This window comes from Staurois parvus, unplaced genomic scaffold, assembly GCF_062004578.1.
Source record: "Staurois parvus isolate SC_StPar_1 unplaced genomic scaffold, SC_StPar_1.0 ptg000068l, whole genome shotgun sequence".
Lineage (NCBI taxonomy): Eukaryota > Metazoa > Chordata > Amphibia > Anura > Ranidae > Staurois > Staurois parvus.
The window spans coordinates 832,599-851,062 of record NW_028317864.1 but is presented as its reverse complement, the minus strand read 5'-3'; the positions used below and the strand labels follow the sequence as shown (position 1 = coordinate 851,062).

The 18,464-nt window shown below is 43.2% G+C and overlaps 1 protein-coding gene across 3 annotated transcripts in view; it reads left to right on the top strand.

The window, feature by feature from the left end:
- SH2D3C (SH2 domain containing 3C) overlaps positions 1-18,464 on the top strand; it is a 71,088-nt gene that overhangs the window by 30,665 nt on the left and 21,959 nt on the right. The window contains exon 1 of one of the 3 annotated variants that reach the window (XM_089668998.1): positions 1,575-1,830. The exons of the other annotated variants lie outside the window; for them this stretch is intronic. Coding sequence (XP_089525124.1) covers positions 1,750-1,830 — 81 coding nt within the window. The 5' untranslated portion in view covers positions 1,575-1,749. Of the gene's footprint in view, positions 1-1,574; positions 1,831-18,464 lie in introns of those variants that run through there. 3 annotated transcript variants of the gene reach the window in all.

Here is an 18,464-nt window from a genome sequence, read left to right as displayed (position 1 = left end):
AGTGCCCCATTGTTGGTATCAGTGGGAGGAATAGTGCTCCATTGTTGGTATCATTGAGAGGAATAGTGCCCCATTGTTGGTATCATTGAGAGGAATAGTACTCCATTATTGGTATCATTGGGAGGAATAGTGCCCCATCGTTGGTATCATTGGGAGGAATAGTGCCCCATCATTGGTATCATTGGGAGGAATAGTGCCCCATCATTGGTATCATTGGGAGGAATAGTGCCCCATCATTGGTATCAGTGGGAGGAATAGTGCCCCATCGTTGGTATCATTGGGAGGAATAGTGCCCCATCATTGGTATCAGTGGGAGGAATAGTGCCCCATCATTGGTGTCAGTGGGAGGAATAGTGCCCCATCGTTGGTATCAGTGGGAGGAATAGTGCCCCATCATTGGTATCAGTGGGAGGAATAGTGCCCCATCGTTGGTATCATTGGGAGGAATAGTGCCCCATCATTGGTATCAGTGGGAGGAATAGTGCCCCATCATTGGTGTCAGTGGGAGGAATAGTGCCCCATCATTGGTATCAGTGGGAGGAATAGTGCCCCATCATTGGTATCATTGGGAGGAATAGTGCCCCATCATTGGTATCATTGGGAGGAATAGTGCCCCATCGTTGGTATCATTGGGAGGAATAGTACTCCATCATTGGTATCATTGGGAGGAATAGTGCCCCATCGTTGGTATCATTGGGAGGAATAGTACTCCATTGTTGGTATCATTGGGAGGAATAGTGCCCCATCGTTGGTATCATTGGGAGGAATAGTGGCCCACTGTTGGTGTCAGTAGGCAGAATAGTGTCTCGTATCAGCGTAAGGATTAGTGCCCCAATGACCGGATAAAGGCAAGCAAAGGGTCACATCTTGCCCCTGGGCTGCAGTTTGGAGACCAAGCAAGCAAGGACTTTTCATTTTCCTGGAGTTCAGCTTTAAAGTGTACTTGTGCTTTGCCCATGCAAGGAGACATAAACCCGAGCTGGACAATATTTAGTATGCTAAGGTGTACCATAAATCATGGCCATGTTTTCATACAATTTTTACTATTTTCACTATTTTTAGCCCTGATCTCCTTCAGCCTCTTCCTATCTACACACACCCGCACCTTCATCATCTGGTCATCATTGTTCTGATCTGGCTTTTTGCACCTGGAAGTGGCAGATCAATATCATTTGGTGTGCGTATTTCTCAAACGTATAACTTTCCATGCAAAATCGGTCATATTAATGCTTTGATTGTTTGCAGAAAACTACGAGCGAGGAATCATCGATGAATCTGCAGAGCGCTGTTTTAAGCCTATAGCTAGCATTAGGTCACCTGGGTGGCATCTCTAGGCGCTCCTGATGACCTCGGATTCCTGCCCTGCCCCCACCCAGTAGAATCTCATTCATTCACAGACTAAGCAGCCCTCCTTCCCTTCCAAAACCCAGGAAAAGGGGAGGTGTGATCCCAGAGAGGCAGAAAGGGAATTGGGAGATAAGAGCATGGTAGGAGGAGGGAGGGGGGGGGAGGTGAATTTCTATGAGAACCAGACTCCTCCCATGATGCTCTACTGACAAGAGATGAGGTAATGCATGAACCATCAGTCTGCAATCCAGCAGCAGCATCAGCACCAGTAGGGAGCATCAGCTGTACAGGCTGCTACACACAGACAGCTGACAGCCACCAGACCGGGGGACACTCTAGGACGGGGAAAGGCTGCAGGTTCCCGGCTTCTCTGTGTATTTGGATGGAGGATCTGCTTTTACAATGACTGAAAGGTGCAGTTTGTGGAGTGCCCTATCAGCAGCTGCATGCTGCTTCTACCGGGGCTCTTTCATGCAGGTGCAGGTAAGGAGCTCTGTGCAGACAGACATGCTTCATATCCACTATTAAAATCCTATGAGCTTCTTTAATTAGAGCAATCAAGCAATCTACAAAGTGCGGTAGCCCATATCGGCCAATCAGAATTAATTTTTAAGGCTAGAGTAAATAGAAAGCTGGTTACTATGAGTTACAGCACGTTATATGGCAATGGTTTTCCATCTGTTTTATGAATATGCCGAGATGACATCTAATCATGGGGGACTTTATCCTGATTGGTAATAGAGTTTAAAAAATGTAATTTTCTCCTAGCGTTAAAGGTAGTTTTCCTGTGTGTATAATATGACAGGTTGGTGGCTCATTTAATCAGTTGGTACCGGTGGTGTTTGTTGAGAGTGCTTGTGAACATATGTGTTACTTGTAGGCATGAATTAGCCAAGAAGCCATGTGCAAAGTGCGGTAAGCCATAGCAACCAATCCGATGTAAGCTTTTATTGTTCTGAATGCTTTAAACAGACACAGGTGATACATGATTGGTTGCAAAGGCTCACCGTGCTTTGCATGGAAGCATGACTCTTTTGCAGCTTATGGGGAGAGATTGGGAATAAGACTGGTAACCGACCGGAGTTAAATGACATCACCCAGACAGAGCGTTGTGGATTCATGCAACAATATCACCCATGTCATACTGTATGTAGAGAACTTTCTGGGTTTAAGGTAGACTGCCGGATCAGAGGAAGCTCACCATGACGTCACTCTATACCCCTGGCATTCTTGGGAAGCATGAAAAGAGTTAAACATGTGTGTTTTGTCTTCTTTTCTGATGGGATTTGCATTCTTCTGGTCTGTGGGGTGTTATTAGTGGAATGGATAATTAAGTTATATAGACATTTTATCAGGGGTGGTGGGTGTGCTCCCCCACTCCCCAAACATTTTTTTCCCTTAGAGGCAGCCATTCTAACCCACCAGCATTGCACATCCAGCACTGAAGCAAAAATCTATAGATTGTAAGTTCTGCAGGTTAAGATGCTAGGCTCTGAAGGTGATAGCGTAGAGCTGTATATACTGGAGCTTTCAGATGGAACCGGTGAAATTTCCAGTGGAATTGGTCTTGTATGTCTAGGAGTAAAGCTGCGGTCCTGGCACAGCAAGGGTTACAGAGGACGAGAGACAGAGCGATATATGAATGACTGGGTGTAGCAGTGGTGACGGCACCATTCCTGCACCTCCACCAACAGCTTATTACCCGATTCTAGGAGCAATGACATCATTTCCAGCCAATGGGAAAGCAGACAGCATATGCAGCACCCACAGAAGGGGGGAGAAACCCAGAACCCCCAAATGAAAATGGCTAGGTACAGAATACTAAAGGTATCATCAGCAGTGTTGGGTAATGGTGGAAGAATAACAGATATGTACCCAGATGAGATCACATAAATACATTGTGCTGCATCAGTGGAGGAGATTAAAAAACACAGATGATGCTTCATTAGTGTCACCCGCCTCCATCATACTTCATTTTCTGGTCTAATGAGCCTATTTATTGCAATGAAAGGGAACATATGAATGGTAATGAAAAACATACAGTAGGAATCCATGGTGGACACTATTGTAAAGATAAATGGAGGTATTGCCCCTAACCAGCCGGTCACTTTTTACCAGCCGTATTTAACACAGGTAAGAGGATGTCAGAAAACAGGTAATTGGCTGACGTGAGCGACACCATTATTTTCCATTAGCTGCAATTTTTATAAATGAGAGCCAGTGTGTGTGCATCTGTGTGGCCTCAGTCACAGTGACAGCCATCCTCTGGGGAGGAATCAGACACCGCGTCCCCCCAGGACACAGGCGGAGGTGCAAAATGAAATGGTACAGAAAAATATCAGGCGCTTACAAAGAGCATGACCCAGAGGGGATCAGCATTATTCAGTGTCCTTTTGGATATATTTTGGAGGAATTTTAGTTTAGAGGATGGTAGGCATGTTGAGAAGAACGCAGCATGCCAGCTGCTAGGAAACTGCAAGTCCCAGCAGGTTCTGTGCTCTATGCCCCAAAAGCCAGGCTACTTTAACAAATAGCATAACAAATGATGTGGAAAATAAATAACAACCAATCAAATTTCAGTCAAATTAGCATTACGGGGGTTCTGATGGGTTGCATTGAAGCACTGTGCATTGCTCTTTAAGTTATGAAATAAGCCTGAGTGAGGGGCTCATTTAGACAAATTAGAACAAAGTAGAGGGACCAGTCATGTGTAAGGAAACAGGCAACCTGGGCAACTGTTTAGTTTAGCTCCAGTTTTTGTACAAAAATGTATTATATTATGATGGTATAGCAGAGAGTCATCTATACTATGTTATAATGATGTAGTAGAGAGTAATTTATACTGTTATAACGATGTAGTAGAGAATCCTCTATACTGTGTTATAACGATGTAGTAGAGAATAATCTATACTATGTTATAACGATGTAGTAGAGAATAATCTATACTATGTTATAACGATGTAGTAGAGAATAATCTATACTATGTTATAACGATGTAGTAGAGAATAATCTATACTATGTTATAACGATGTAGTAGAGAGTCATCTATATTATAACGATGTAGTAGAGAATCATCTATACTATGTTATAACGATGTAGTAGAGAATCATCTATACTGTGCTATAACAATGTAGTAGAGAGTCATCTATACTATAACAATGTAGTAGAGAGTCATCTATATTATAACGATGTAGTAGAGAGTCATCTATACTATGTTATAACGATGTAGTAGAGAGTCATCTGTACTGTGTTATAACGATGTAGTAGAGAGTCATCTATACTATAAAGATGTAGTAGAGAGTCAGCTATATTATAACGATGTAGTAGAGAGTCATCTATACTGTGTTATAACGATGTAGTAGAGAGTCATCTATACTGTGCTATAACGATGTAGTAGAGAGTCATCTATACTATAACAATGTAGTAGAGAGTCATCTATATTATAACGATGTAGTAGAGAGTCATCTATACTATGTTATAACGATGTAGTAGAGAGTCATCTGTACTGTGTTATAACGATGTAGTAGAGAGTCATCTATACTATAACGATGTAGTAGAGAGTCAGCTATATTATAACGATGTAGTAGAGAGTCATCTATACTGTGTTATAACGATGTAGTAGAGAGTCATCTATACTGTGCTATAACGATGTAGTAGAGAGTCATCTATACTATAACGATGTAGTAGAGAGTCATCTATATTATAACGATGTAGTAGAGAGTAATCTATACTGTGTTATAACGATGTAGTAGAGAGTCATCTATACTGTGCTTTAACGATGTTGTAGAGTGTCATCTATACTATGTTATAACGATGTTGTAGAGAGTCATCTATACTGTGTTATAACGATGTAGTAGAGTCATCTATAGAATGTTATAACGATGTAGTAGAGAGTCATCTATACTGTGTTATAACGATGTAGTAGAGAGTCATCTATACTATAACGATGTAGTAGAGAGTCATCTATACTGTGTTATAATGATGTAGTAGAGAGTCATCTGTACCGTGCTATAACGATGTAGTAGAGAGTCATCTGTACCGTGCTATAACGATGTAGTAGAGAGTCATCTGTACCGTGTTATAACGATGTAGTAGAGAGTCATCTGTACCGTGTTATAACAATGTAGTAGAGAGTCATCTGTACCGTGTTATAACGATGTAGTAGAGAGTCATCTGTACCGTGTTATAACGATGTAGTAGAGAGTCATCTGTACCGTGTTATAACGATGTAGTAGAGAGTCATCTGTACCGTGTTATAACGATGTAGTAGAGAGTCATCTGTACCGTGTTATAACGATGTAGTAGAGAGTCATCTGTACCGTGTTATAACGATGTAGTAGAGAGTCATCTGTACCGTGTTATAACAATGTAGTAGAGAGTTATCTGTACTGTGTTATAATGATGTAGTAGAGAGTCATCTATACTATAACGCCCACACACAATCTGATTATAAAACAACCCTGTTGCCAAGTGTACAGATATAGAGCACAGTTGGCCCAGCGGTTGGCACTTCTGCCTTGCAGAACTGAGGTCCTCAGTTCAAATCCCAACCATTACACAACCTACATGGAGTTTGCATGTTCTCCCTGCTTGCTTTTATCTGGCCCTTGGGGGCACTATTTTGTGTGCTGCTACCAACGATGGGGCATAATTCCCCCCACTGACACCAATGAGGGGGAACAATTCCTCCCAATGACACCAATGATGAGGCAAAATTCCTCCCACTGACATAAAAAATGGGGCACAATTCTTCCCAATCATATCCCAATGACACCAATGATGGGGCACAATTCCTCCCAATGACGAGGCACAACTTCTCCTACTTACACAAAAGATAGGGCATTGTTTTTTCCCACAGGGAGTAGAAAAGTCAAGACCTTTTCTATTCCCACTGGCCACAGTCTGCCCCCCCCCCCAAAGTGTGAAGGACAATAAACTGGTCCTTTGTTTAGAAAGTTTAGAGACCCCCCCTGCCCTAGGTAATTCTCCCACACTCCAAAGACATACTGGTTGGCTAATTGGCTCCAGTCTGAACTGGCCTACATATGTGAGATAGGGACCTTAGTGTGTAAGCTCCTTGGGGGTACTGGTGTAAATGTACAGTATATCATGTGCTGCATATCTGTAATAAATAGGATATTAAATTAAGCAGCAGTCCCCTGTAGAAGAAGATCCTTTATACTGACCTCTCTACTGGGTGGAACAGTGATACTTCACTCCCTTAAAGAGCATTGGGAGCCACAGTTCGCTGATACTTCCGGGTGTATCTGATGCCTTGTCCCCTGTTGCCTCTGTGGTTCTGTCCACCGGCCTCCAACCACACTACAGGACACAATAGTGATGTAGGAGCCAGCGGATCGAACTACTGTGCTCAAGTGGGGCATCAGGTATCTGACACATTCTGGAAAGCTGAAGACTCCTCACCCACTGTAGTTCCTCAAGACAGCAAAGATTGGAGGCATGAGCTGGGTGGGACAGGTAAGTAGTCATTCTGTACTTTATAGGCAAGTTATTACTGCGCAAGGTGCCGCAACCCATAGCAGCCAATCAGAAATAATTTCTTATTTGACTACAGAAAACTAAGTTGTGATTGGCAGAAGAAGGTCATGAGATGGGTAGACATAACCCAGCCGGGCCCCTCTGTCTTTACGTGCGCCTGTAAACACAAATGTTTGGCTTGGCTGGTCATCCATGTTTGGCTATTAAGGAGCAGCAGGACAGGCGAGCTGTAGACACCTCAGGTATTGGCTTTTCTTGGGATAGGCCAAGTCAAGATCCTTCTGCTTGTTTAGTAAAGGTGTGTCCTAATCCGAAAACAAAAGTTCAGTATTGCAGCTCACCTGTTCTTAGATATAGTGGATGCATCTGTCTTCTTTTTTTTTTTAAGGTTTTTTATTTCTTTATTTTTTCCTAATAAGTCTGCCAGTTACACCCTTCCAGTGCTAAGGTGACAACACTCATTTGATCTATTGTATCTCTGGAGGGAGCCATGGTTGTCACTCTCGGACTGCAGGACTACATAGACCTCCTCTTGTCCCATTTTACATAAATAGATGATTGTGGGTCTGTAGTCCTCAGAGCTAACTAGGAACAATATAACTGATAACAATGCAGTGCAGGCAGAGAATACAGGAAGTTATCAGCTGACAAGATTCCTGGCAGGATCAATTATTTTTGGCAATTATCAAACATATGCAACAAAACACTTTCAATGATATATTTAACAAACCAAAGGGAATGGAATAAGAGAAGTTCATAATTAGGGTTTACTTACAATTTAACTTCGACCTTCAAGAAGTCGCGGTCTGAGTTCACTGCTGGATTAACTAAAAATGGTGAAATTGGACAACTGTCATCCTTGTGTTTGGGTCCCTTTATGTAGATGGGTGTTCTTGTCAAACGCAGCCTTTTCCATTCAAACATAGTACTGCTTGAACGCATGTGATCAAATAGAAAATCCAGCATTTAACAGGAAAAGCCTGCGTCTGACCTGCTTTGCCTGCACTTGCACCCCAATAGAACAGGCTGGGGGAGATTTATTAAAACCAGGGCAGACAGAATCTGGAGCAGTTTTACATGGGAACCAATCAGCTGCTATCTTTCATTTTCAAAGCTTAACTTTATAAGCTGAAGATGGAAGCTGATTGGTTGCCATGCACAGCTGTTCCAGATTATGTCAGCTTTGATCAATCCTGTTTGTGTCTGAAAAAACACTAAGCCCTGTTCACACCAGGGGCGGACTGACCATTTGGGCACTCGGGCACTGCCCGAGAGCCCAGGGTCAGTAGGGGGCCCCATGAGATGCCCCTAGTACCTTTCATAGGCTTTTTTGGGTGTGGTTTGAGGGTGGGTGAGGACACAGGGGCCCCATGATCCCCTATTGCCTGGGGGCCCCATGAGTTGTCAGTCCGCCCCTGGTTCACACCAATGCGCTTTTTAGTACTTTTTGCAGAAAGGCACCACAGTCCATTTAACATGGTTTCCTATGGAACATGTTCATATCTATGCTATTTTGAGCTGCTAAGTTTTTGGAAAGGGTCAGGGACTTTTTTAAAAGCAAAAAGCAGCGTTTTTGCTACAATAGAGTTTAATGGAGAATCTGCTGAAATGCATTGTAGTGCGTTTTTGGTTTTGCATTTTTATTCTGCCCAACAGAAAAAAAATTTCACTTTAAGAAAAAAAAAAAGGAGCTAAACAAAATGCAGAACGCAGTAAAACTGCTTCAAAAACGAGTGTAGAAAAACGCAAAACGAACTGCGAAAAGCACTGCAAAATGAACAAAAAGCAAACGGCATAGGTGTGAACGGAGCCTAAGCCAAGCAGGTCAAATGCTGGCTCTACACTGTCATCTACACTACGGCATTGAAGCCAGAAGGAATTTGCTGATCCTCAGGAAAAAACCAATGCCTGTGTACATGAGCTCTTATGGTGGCCATACATGATTTGATAAATGATCAATTTCTTTTCAAAACAATTTCTTCCTATAGGAATAATGATCCTATAGTCACCAATCCATTTGATCGGTATGTCACAAATGGGAAAGTGGATTTTAAATGATTGTTAAGAAACGTTGAAACTAATGATTGTACGTTATCAGTCGCATCTCTGTTTCCACCATGTTATCTCATCATCTGATTGATCGAAATACGATTGTATTTGTGTGCAAAGCTTCTCAGTGCTGCTGATTGATACAAAACGATTGATAATATTCTGTTCTGAGTATGATCCACTCTGATCGAAATGAAGTCTAAATCAATCAGAAAGGAAGTTGTGGCTATTCAGTTGTTTGCAGATTTGATTGTTTTGAATTGCACATCGATCAGATAAAACAAATCAAAGCATGTACGGCCACCATTAGTCTGAGATACAGAATGCAGCTAAAGTGGTGGAACCAATCAGGAGTCAGATGAAGACATCTGGAAAATCTTTTGCAGCTGGTCTTTGATCCTTTTCCTGAAGGAAGGATCATTTCACTGTGCACATGCTGATCATCAGTCAGCAGTCACTGCATAGACTTCCTGATGGCTCTGAGGATGGGGCATCGTTTATGGGTGTTGGTATTGTGTCAGTGTGATGTGTCTCTTTTATTTACAATCCCTTTTTGTTGGTGTGAGCAGTGATCTGCATGGCTGGAGGCACAAGGCTGCATCTTCATTTTGGAGTGTATTAGGCAGGAGGCCCTTGTCTTCGGTTCACTAGAAAAATCAATGCATGGAGTGTGGGGTTTGACGGCTGGGATCGGATCCTGTACATCAGGGAAGTTGTAAGGCCTCATAGAGGACGAGCAGCCTTGACAGGAGCGGTTGTCATGACAACGGCATCTACTTAAACCCGGGTCCCTCCAGGGAATATTTAGGCTGAATGCCCCCACCAGTAATTAGACTTGCCCTCCCCCCTGTACCCCCCCTCTCCCCCCACACCTATTCACAGCACGGTCAGAGAAGCAGGATAATTGCGCTGTGCTGTGCGCAGGGGGTGCGCTCAGACAGAAAATGCTTTGAATGACCTCGACCAGGTCTGCTAATATGTGTTTATTTTTTTATGGCCTGCTGGACAAAATAATTACAACTTTCAGATTGTCACAGACACGTCGAGGTTGATTTCCTAAAGGCAAGTAGACTGCAAATACAGTTGCTCTGTAGGTAAGTAAATGAAGGGAAGCTCTGCTGACTTCCATCATTCAATCACTTGCAAGCAATGTTGTATTTTTTTAAAATTTTCCTTGCATGTGATTTGGTATTCTTTATAAAGTGAAGCTTTGCCTCATTTACTCAGCTCTGGAGCAACTGCACTTGCAGAGTGTAAAGTGCACAGCCTATTTGCCCTTAGTAAATGTACCCCACTGACTTCAGGCTGAACTCCAGGTACAAAAACGTTTATTCAGATATATTCCATAATAGCCACAAAGGATATAAATTCACTTTATGTCTTTGCAAACCCAGGTATAACCTTGTAAAAGTAGAAGTGCCATCATGGCTGAGCTGTACGTAGTCTGTGCAGAGAGCAGAGTTGTGGGAAAGACTCAGCAGGCTCCGCCCACTACAAGCTGCCTGCAGAAACTACAGGAGGGGGCGCAGACCAGACCACTCACCCTGCACAAGGGGAGAGAGCAGCAGTGACCAGTCTTTATTAGAGGAAGCAAAGCGTCTGTCACGTACCTGATGGGAGACTGAAATGACGAGGTCGGCCTCACTTGTGTCACTAGCCCTGACCCCACTCGAGTTGGAACAGAGGGAGTCTAGGGACCAGGGGGACAAGAGCGCCAGTAGTTGTTGTTTGCAGCTCTTGCAGATGATGACCTTGGAGGACTGATGATCTTCTGATCCAGGCACAGTAGTAACAAGCAGAGCGGGTTTTGTAGATCGCCAGGTGTGCACCAGAGCAAGGCAGGTAGTGAGGGTAAGAGACAGGAGCAGTGTCATAGGAATAGCCAGGGTCATCAACAGTCGGGCAGCACGGTACAGAATCAGAAGGAAAGCCAAGGTCAGGAGCAGAGCCGAAGTCAGGAATCCGTATCAATCAGGAGAGCAATCAGAGTCAGGTGAGGAACAAGCTGGGTCAGCAACAAAGGAATCATACAGGAACAAGCAGGACACGGGGGAGCTGAAGACCAGTCAGCACCTAACATGGGCAGAGACACTGTTTAAATAGCCCGCCTGGCACCAATCTTCGCCATGCGTGTGCACATGCGCACAACCGACAACTCTTCTCCAGGAGTTCCTATGCGCATTTCTAATTGTGATTCGACTTGCCGGAAATCCCTTACAGTGTCACACTGGATTACTGCACAGATCTGGAAGATATACACAAAACACACCAAGATTCAAAGAGTACTCATACCTCCTGTGTAGCCAATACTTGCTTACCCGGAGTTCAGCTTTAATCCCGCCACATACGTTACAGCCTGATTGTACAATCTTTTTTAGATCTACCATCAACTTTGTAGTGCAGGGGCCTGCTTGATTGGATGTAAATTGATTGGGTGATTTACGTAGGTCCTACTATTACCTGGTTTTGGTAAATCTAAGGTTATTGTACAGTTAGACTGTAACTTGTAACAATAAACTTTCTGATTTTTTTTTTGCATTCACCAATATGTTATACTGAAGTTTATGGCAGCACCGCCGTATACCCGAGTACAGCAGCGCACCGCATTCATGTCTATAGGAGCCTGTAATCTGCACCTAGGCTGCTTGGGTGGGGGAAGAGGCCATCATTTACATTGAATGGGCTCAGCCACCCGTGTGCAAAATCTTGAAAACATCTTTTGAAAACACATTAACATATTAAAGCATGATGAGATTTTAGTGATAGGTTTAGATTTATTTTATTCTTTGTAAACTAAAATTTGCAGCTGCTTACTGTACCTTAACACAGACAGACATTTATTTTGTCCATGTAATAAATCAACCTGGTAAATCAACATTAGAATCTAAAGGTTACACAATTACATAGTTATTCTGGCTGAAAAAAAGACAAAAGTCCATCTAGTTCAACCATAAAGGTTCCGTTCACCTACTGCAAAGGTGATTGCAGAGCTCAATCTCAGTCTTCATGGGACTCAGTCTTCACAGGACTGAGATTGAGCTCTACAGTCACTTTTGCAGCAGTTGCTTTCTTATTCCAGGTCACAATGTCCTTTTGTCTCTTTTGGTCTGCTGACCATGTTGACCGCGCTTATGCTTATCAGACGACGTTTTCCCGTAAACTGTATATGCTGTCAAAACCTTTGATACTGTACCTCGCAACACGGCAAATAAATTAACAACTTCAGTCGTAGAGGCATCAGCTAAGCGGCACCAACAATTTGCCCTCTTTGAAGCTCAGTAAGCTCTGACATTACTCCGTATTACTAGCAGCGTACGCAGTGAATGACGAAAGTGAGGCTTCCCACCTGTTAGCTAGGTGTCTCATCACATAGCGGAGGCAAAATATTGTTACATCACTTCCGCTTTCAACACGAAACATGTCATCACTTTCGCACCTGCAAATTATGGAGTGTTTCCATTTTTTTTTCTGTAAACCCTGTATGTGCCCATTGAGGGAAAGACCTCTCACTGAGAACTGTGAGCAGTGAGGAACCGCTTCTTGCTGAGACATTCAACATTTCTCTTAAGCAGGCCATATATGACTTGAATTTCAGAATTTGAGCTGTGTGTGGCCCTGTCCTCATCACCCAGCTCGACTGAAAGATGGGTGGAGCAATGTTAGCTGAACAGTAACTGCAGCCAATCAGAGGCAGTCACTGTTTGGGTATTCTGACAGCTGCGGTGCCCGAATACAATAGCTATCAGTTGGAGATTCCTCCATCCATGCTAGGGAATCTTTACATATAAGGCCATTTATAGATTCAGATGATTATTGAATGTCGGGTCTTGAAGGGATTGTTTCCTTTCCATGTTGTAGACGATCAGAACATTGAATGACTATTTTCCCACCAGAGATGTATTTCTACTGGATAGGTTATGGGGGACAACTTGACCAAAGAGATCTCACCAAGAGAGTCCCTAAAGCCCCGAGAAATTGGCAGGCAATTTAACCCTTTGGAATCAACCCAAACTTGAGTTTTGGGCAGAAGGGCCAATGTTGATGTGATATGTATTTGGTCCATAAACAGTGAAATAGTTACAAGCGAATAGTTCAGACTAAAAAAAAAACTGAAGTTCGTGTACAGACACCTGTGACCCATTCGCTGGCCAGTTACCCCAAAAAACTCTTACATCAGCTGAAACCATTGTGTGTGACCTGGGCAATAAGCAGACACGTTGGCATCACAATTTAGATTGCTATGTGGCCTATGAAGAACTTTCAGAAGTAACCTTCAGACTAAGGTAGGCCATAGATGATGTGATTTTCGCTCAATTTCCCCATCAGCACAGTCAGTGTTGAAGGGGGAATCTCTCCCGCAGAGCTGTTGTGTTCTCTTGACGGGGTGGGGGGCAAAGGGCAGAGGAGGAGCTGTCCCAGTCGGGAGTGATAATTGCTAGTGTTTATAGCCGCTGGCTATAATCACATGAAAAATCCAACAGGCTGGTTGTACCTAAGTCATACAACAATTGAATTGGGTACAATCAGCTTGCCTATAAATGGTTTGAATCTCGGCTGGTCCCTGTTGAACCAGCCGAGATTCGAACCATTTGATTGGATGCAGCCTCTGTTTGGCTGACAATTTCCCACCCAGCTCCTTTGCTTTTCAGATTGAAGGATGTCAGGTGGAATAGTGCTGACAGAACCACCCATGACTCAAATTTCATCGGGTTCATGGAGAACTGGCTGAAATTTGCTCAGTGTATGGCTAGCTTTAGACTTGAATCAAACTGATGTGTAATATGGACCAATACTGAGAAAGAGAACTGCTGTCCCGACCAATCAATTATATGCTTACTTACACACTTTTAGGGGCGGGTCACACCATAATGCATGTGTTCATGTGTGCATGTTTTTGACTTCTTGACATCCAATTAATTTCAATGGGAAATGCGGCAAAAGTACAGTAGGCACAATTTTTAAAATTCCACCGCGCCAACCTACATGGCATTGTGGTACCATGCACCTTGGTAGACGCAAATGTGTATTTCCTAGATGCGTGGGGATGACATTAACAATTAATGGTGCCTGCGTGCCTGTAAACGGCGGCGCGTTCCTGTGCGGTACAGGAAACGTGCACTTCACCCAAGTGGTGTGAACGGGCCCTCAAGCTATACTAGAAAAAAAATGACAGATTGATTGGTTGCTGTGCGTGGAACAGACACAGATAGAAAAAGGGGTGACAGGGTTAGATATGTCATGCATGTCGAGGATTCATGGGTGATATTCGGGTATAAATCTGGAGATGTGAGCAGCTGTGCAGCAGAGACCCTTGGATTTACTGTAATTAATATGAAGGAGGGAGGGACTAAGTCATTACGGTTTCCTTTAATTTCCCAGTGGGCCCAGCAGCAACAAATAGGTTACATTTAAGTGATCTCCAGCTTGTCTTAAAATTACTCGGATTGTGCTGCCTCCCAGGGCATAGAACGGCAGATGTGTATTAAGGGTAATAAATTAGATGGAAATGTGCTGATGAGTCGTCTTCTTCAAGATCAGGGGGTTAAATGGTAGTGAAAATGGGATCTATCTATCTATCTATCTATCTATCTATCTGCTGCATGAAGCTTGCCAAAAGCTTTGTAAATGCTTAGCCAAAGCTTATTGGACATACTGGACATTATACATTATTCACAATTAAGCTTTTATTAACAAGGCCTTATGAAAATGGGTGTTTTAAAAAACAAACTTTAAATATTTCCATGCAAACAATGCAAATTTGTAAATATATTTTTTTCATTTCTCTAGCTATCCCTGGAGAACTATGCTGGGATCATCTAAGGTCCTGCCAATTTGAATGTCCATCTATTTTCTGATAAAATCTTCAGCAGACACATTAAAGAAGACCCCCTCAGGGTGTTCTTACTTCTTGAGCCATCTCATAATTGGCTGTCAGGGATCAGCCATGAGAAATTGCATATCTAAGGAGATGTTGGGGAAGCTTTGTTCCATATAACATGCAGCAAATCTCCGTTTGTACATCTTACAACACTTAAATGAAGACGCGTGCTGTAGAAAAGTAATGACTTCAGAGCTTCTGAAATCAAATTTGATTCAGTATCCAGTAGTAACCTAAAAGCAAATGTTATTTTTACCACCAAAGTGTCTTTATTTTTGAAAATGAACTTGAAACTTGCCTATTCAGGGTTGAGGTGATTGAAGCCGTATTAGTGCACTTGTGACAGAAACAATTGAGTACTATCCATGATACTTTTTTTTATTACCACTAACATACAATATTTCAGGACAAGCTTTCGGGGTGTGCCTCCTTCTTCAAGATGAGTACTGCTTGGAACTTGAAGAAGGGGGCACAGCCAAAGTTTGTCCTGAGAAGGAAGAGGAGCATTTACATTCCATGCAATTTCCTACTGCCCAATGGAGCTGATCCACACATTTGCTCTATCAGTTCTAAGTCAACACTGTGTCAGAGATTACACTGAGTTAAAGCTTACCCTCCCATACTCTCACATGGCAACACACAGGCCTGTGAGTGGCCGCTCAGACACTGAGCCCCGTACTGCGGTAATAAAGAGCATTTCATCCATGTGGGCCTCTACATACCAGGTTTTTGTTCAGCTCTGGCAGGCTAACAGGACAACAAGGAAGCACATGGCAGGTAAGTATGTGCTTCCTACTCTCCCTGCACAACACTTTGACTTTGTCCTGTATGAATAAAGCACAGGTTCCCTTTAAAATCCAGTATTGCAACACAAAATTTGATAACACTGAGTTGGGTTGAATGTACCTAATCCATGCATCCTTCTTTCCATCCATTGTCTCAGCCTCAGAAATAGTCTTGATTGCAGCTTTGGAAGGGAATGCTTGACTGTGAGAGCTTCCAATTGAATGATTCCGCTGTAGAGCACACTCAGACTGTAGCGTAGCCATCTAGCTGACTCAGACTATTACATCATTGCTTTAGCGGCAGGCAGGGAAAGAGGGGGCCTTGCAGGGCTCATTGGCTCAGGTGTTCCCTTGGCCACTAAAGCTCATTACAATGCAGACGACGCCTCTAAACCCTCTGTATTATTCAAACAGGCCAGGCCAGCTTTGATACGATTTTGTGCGGGGGGGGGGGGGGGGGGGGGATTATCTCATGCTGGCATGGGCACTGTCACACAGAATAAGAGCTGCCACCTGGACTGATAAAGAATAAGTGCATTAATTCCCTTTCCTTGCAATCCTTTCTATTAGCGTGATGCTTCTGATCTGAATCCTCCATATGTGGAAGAGCATTACCAGCCAGATTTAACTGGCTAACACTGATCCTGTTAAACTGTCATCACACTGCTCTTTGTACCTAAAGAATGACACGTTTTTTCTGGGAGCATGACAGTCAGATGTCATAGTTGCTAGGACTGTAAAATATATTCAAGGAATATATGAGACATATCTAAATTTGTAAGACACAATAATGAACACCTATAGGCATGACACTTTAGGATTAATCCAGAAACAATATTAAAGGTAAAGGCAGTGGTTCATGAGAGGAGTCACAAGATTCTCTGCTGCAGAGCTGTATCTACCCTAAGGCCAGTGACTACGACAGTAGGACTAGGAGGGAGCACAAAGTTCTTAAATGTACAAATTGCAACAACTTCCTCCTTACTTTGGACATTTCTAGCAGAACTGTAGCAGGCAGGGGGGTGTATGGTATTATGTGAGAATTAAGAAGCCTCTGTAGGCTAGGCTCACATCTTTACGTTTCCTGCTTGCTGCCTTTGAATGGACTGCTGTACCTCTGGGATATGCAGGGAGAAGGTCTCGGAACCTTTTTCCCAAAATGCACTTACAGTTCAACAAACATGAAATCATCTTTTATTTCTTATGTTAGGTGTTCTGTACAGTTGAAATGTGGCCTCCAAAAATTCTAGAAGCAGTTTTTACTAAAATTATCACAAGGGGCAGTGTCTGTACTAAAGGGCATCGTCAATGAGGAGTTCCTAGATTTATTATAATATATAAATACAGGTCTGCTGGGCTGAACAGGTAACTTGTAGTTTCCTTAGGCCAGTGGTGGGCAACCTTTTTTTTCCAACTGAGCCAAATCTCGCCAAAACCACGATTGAAATTTATTTTGAGAGCCACATTTTTAAAACTGAAAATACATCCCCCATATAGTAATTCATCCCCCATATAGTAATTCATCCCCCATAGTAATTCATCCCCCCTATAGTAATTCATCCCCCATAGTAATTCATCCCCCATATAGTAATTCATCCCCCCTATAGTAATTCATCCCCCCTATAGTAATTCATCCCCCATATAGTAATTCGCCCCCCCTATAGTAATTCATCCCCCATATAGTAATTCATCCCCCATAGTAATTCATCCCCCATATAGTAATTAATCCCCCCTATAGTAATTAATCCCCCATAGTAATTCATCCCCCATATAGTAATTCCCCCCCCCTGTAGTAATTCATCCCCCCTATAGTAATTCATCCCCCATATAGTAATTCATCCCCCCTGTAGTAATTCATCCCCCCTGTAGTAATTCATCCCCCCATATAGTAATTCATCCCCCCTATAGTAATTCATCCCCCCTATAGTAATTCATCCCCCCTATAGTAATTCATTCCCCATATTGTGTCAATTCACTTACCTTTGCTCCGCGCGTTCCTCTCGCTGTGTTCCCGCCCCGTTCTGGTCTTCAGGGTGGACTGTGAGAGGAGAGGAGTTCGTCACGCTGCCCCGCCTACATCCTGGCTGCCCCGCCTACATCCTGACAGCTGCAGAGTCCTGACTTTTGGGGCGGCCGCCCGAGAGGAGGGAGGGGAGCGGGCGCCTGGCACACAGAAGAGCCGCATTTAAGTTTGTAAAGAGCCGCATGTGGCTCGCGAGCCGCGGCTTGCCGACCACTGCCTTAGGCCAACCATTCTCAACTATGGTTCCTCCAGTTGCTAGAAGTTCCTTGAACTATGACTGACTGACCTCCCATCTGATGGTGCCTCCTTGGTTTTAGGGCCAGCGCCACTAGGTAGAGCCAGCGACTAAATGCCAATTATCTTTATAGCTGTCTGGCTGTCCACTGGCCATCAATGTAAAGGGTCATTTTTCTAATCCCTTGATTCTTTTTTTTTTTTTTTTAGCAGGGGTTCCTAAGACTTAAAATTATTTTAGGGTTCCATTGAGAAAGGCTGCCTTAGGCTCTTGAATAGTGGTCTGTATTGTCCAAAGGTAACAATGTACATAAAGATTGGTACCACTAGGAGTGCATTCCACTATTCATTTCAGCAATAATGATTGTTTGGCAAAAAGGGTGCAGTCTTACAAAAGGGCTGTCATAATTCAGAAATGCTTTGGGCTATCATTTCTTTTAAGACAGCTATATGCTATTATTTTCAGTATTGGTTGTTGGCCACACTTTACTGGAGATATTGGGTCACACATGCAGTATCAACAGAGCAGGGAGGGAGGGAAAATCGATGGAGGAACTTCACTGGGCCGTCTCATAGTGGCAACCAATGTATTACACACAGTGGCCAATTTCCTTTTTCTTAGATTTAGGTGCAAGTCTCCTTTATGTAT